Source organism: Aplysia californica, unplaced genomic scaffold (genome assembly GCF_000002075.1).
Source record: "Aplysia californica isolate F4 #8 unplaced genomic scaffold, AplCal3.0 scaffold01618, whole genome shotgun sequence".
Classification (NCBI taxonomy): domain Eukaryota; kingdom Metazoa; phylum Mollusca; class Gastropoda; order Aplysiida; family Aplysiidae; genus Aplysia; species Aplysia californica.
The window spans coordinates 33,006-35,426 of NW_004798888.1; the positions used below are offsets into that span (position 1 = coordinate 33,006).

General features: G+C 45.0%; 1 protein-coding gene across 1 annotated transcript in view; it reads left to right on the plus strand.

Annotated features, from left to right (window-relative positions):
• Window positions 1–2,421, plus strand: part of LOC101850866 (eyes absent homolog 1) — a gene marked incomplete at its 3' end in the record, with an annotated part of 56,261 nt that overhangs the window by 31,605 nt on the left and 22,235 nt on the right. Inside the window, 1 exon segment of the mRNA XM_035973656.1 lies at window positions 191–891. Coding sequence (XP_035829549.1) covers window positions 191–891 — 701 coding nt within the window.

The following is a 2,421-nucleotide window of genomic DNA, read 5'->3' on the forward strand; positions in this document are numbered from 1 at the left end:
TGCTCCTTCTTTCCTATCAAACATCTATTGTCCTTATCTCCCCTTCTTCTTTTTTATGTTTGTTATTACTCTCTTGTAACACCTCAGATCTTCTGGTGCACATATGACCTTATGCAGTTGCGAGCGCCGTAAAACCTCTACTATAACTAAAGCTAAATCTGTTTTTTTTTCTTCTTTTTTCCACCCACAGAAACATTCTCAGCTCAAACAGCAGCAGCAGTAGCTACGACCCGGGACTCTTATCGTCTCATCACCAGCAACAACAACAGCAGCAGCAGCTTTCTCTACAGCAGCAGCAGCAGCAACAACAACAACAGCATTCCCACCTTCACCAACAGCCACCACCACCGCCTTCAGCGCCTCCCTCATCATCCTCGTCGTCCTCTTCCTCGTCAACAACATCATCTAACCACCTCCACCTCCCCCACCACCAACACCAACACCAACAACAGCAGCACCATCATCACATTCAGCAACAGTCGCAACAGCAACTACAGCAGCAACCGTCTCGAGACGGGAGCAGCAACAACAACAACCACGACGGTAGCCGCCCCGACAGCCAAAACGGAGTAGCAGCAGCAGCAACAGCAACATCATCATCATCCGGCGTCGTGGTCGGAGGTAGTAGCAGCAACAACAGCATTAGCAACAGCAGCATCAACCACCATCACCACCACCACCACAACAACAGCAGCAGCAGCAACGCGGCAGCGGACGCCGACAACGCCGACAACAGCAGTAGCAGCAGCAACAACACCACCAGCAACAACATGAGTGTGTATATGGGCCACGGTCAGAACGCTGGGAGCTTCATGCAAGCCTCCTACCCGTACCATCAGGGCAGTCAGAGCCCTTACAGCATGCTGCAGACACAGTACGGCACGGACGCCTGTGAGTATAGCACACGATGGGTGGATGGATGGATGGATAGATGAGTGAATGAATAAATGAGTGAATGAATAAATAAATGAGTGAATGAATAAATATGATTTTATATTATCTCTTTAAAAAAATGAACTTTATCTTTCTGTCCGTTGTTCTTTTCTTCCTTCCTTTCTTTGTCTTTCTTTCTGTCTTCACGTCTGTCTTTCTGTCTCTCTTTCCTTCTTTCCCTCCTACCCGTACCACCAGGAGAGCCAGAGCCCTTACAGCATGGTGCAAACACAGTATGGTACGGACGCCTGTGAGTACCGGATGGATCGGCGAAATGGATGGATGGATGGATGGATGGATGAATAAATGAGTGAATAAATGGATGAATGGAACTACTGATGTTATATCTCTTTCTCTATTTATTGATGTCTTTCTTCACCTTTCTGTCTGTTGTTTCTTTCTTTCTTTCTTTCTTTCTTTCTTTCTTTCTTTTTTCTTTCTTTCTGTCTGTCTGTCTTTCTTTCTGTCTGTCTTTCCTTCTATCTCTTTTGCCTTCTTTCCCTCCTACAGACATTTTCCTAGTTAACCTTTCTAGCGTTATTCGAAACAAACAAACTTTTTCTTAGTTAACCACCCCAACGTTCTGTGTCATATTTTCTGTTTGAAACAAACAAACCATTCTAGCGCTATTTGTCATAATTTACTTTTTTAAACAAACATTTTCCTAGTTAACCATACTGTTTGAAACAAAATTTTCCCAGTTAACCACCCCGGCGCTCTGTCATAATTTACTTTTTGAAACAAACATTCCCCTAGTTAACCACCCCAACGTTCTGTGTCATAATTTACTGTTTGAAACCAACATTCCCCTAGTTAACCACCACCCGAACGTTGTGTGTTGTGGACCCCCCTGTGGTGCTCCCACATTCCGCCCACTCGCCCAAGGTGTGGCGGGCCCTGGGAGCAGAGCGTGGCCTGGTGCTGTTAACCTGTCACTGGCGATTAGCCGCGCCTCGTCTCACAACCAATTGCGCTAGTAGTACATTGCTCACGTTCTGGGTTTTTTTTCCTTTTTCTTCTGTCTTTTTTTTCGTTCTTTCTTCTTTCACATTTTTTCTCTCCCTCTCTCTTTCATGTTTTTCTTTCTTTATTTGTATTTTTCATTCTTTCTTTCTATATTTATTTCTTTCTCTTCTTTTTCGCTCTGTCTGTCTATCTGTCTGTCTGTCTTTCTGTCTGTCTGTCTGTCTGTCTGTCTGTCTGTCTGTCTGTCTGTCTCCCTCTTTTACTCCCCTTCGTGGGTGGTTGGCGAGTGCTCTAGGGTGGTTTGCTTTTTCTTTTCTATCAAACATCTATCTTCCGTATCTCCCCCTCTTTTTTAAAATGTTTGTTACTCGCTTGTAGCACCTCTAATCTTCTGGCGCTCATATGACCTTATGCAGTTGCGAGTGCCGTAAAACCTCTACTAAAACTAAACTCCCCCTCGTTCTCTCTATCTCCCCCCTCTCTCTCCCACTATGTCTCCCTCTGCTCCCTCCTCTCTCTACC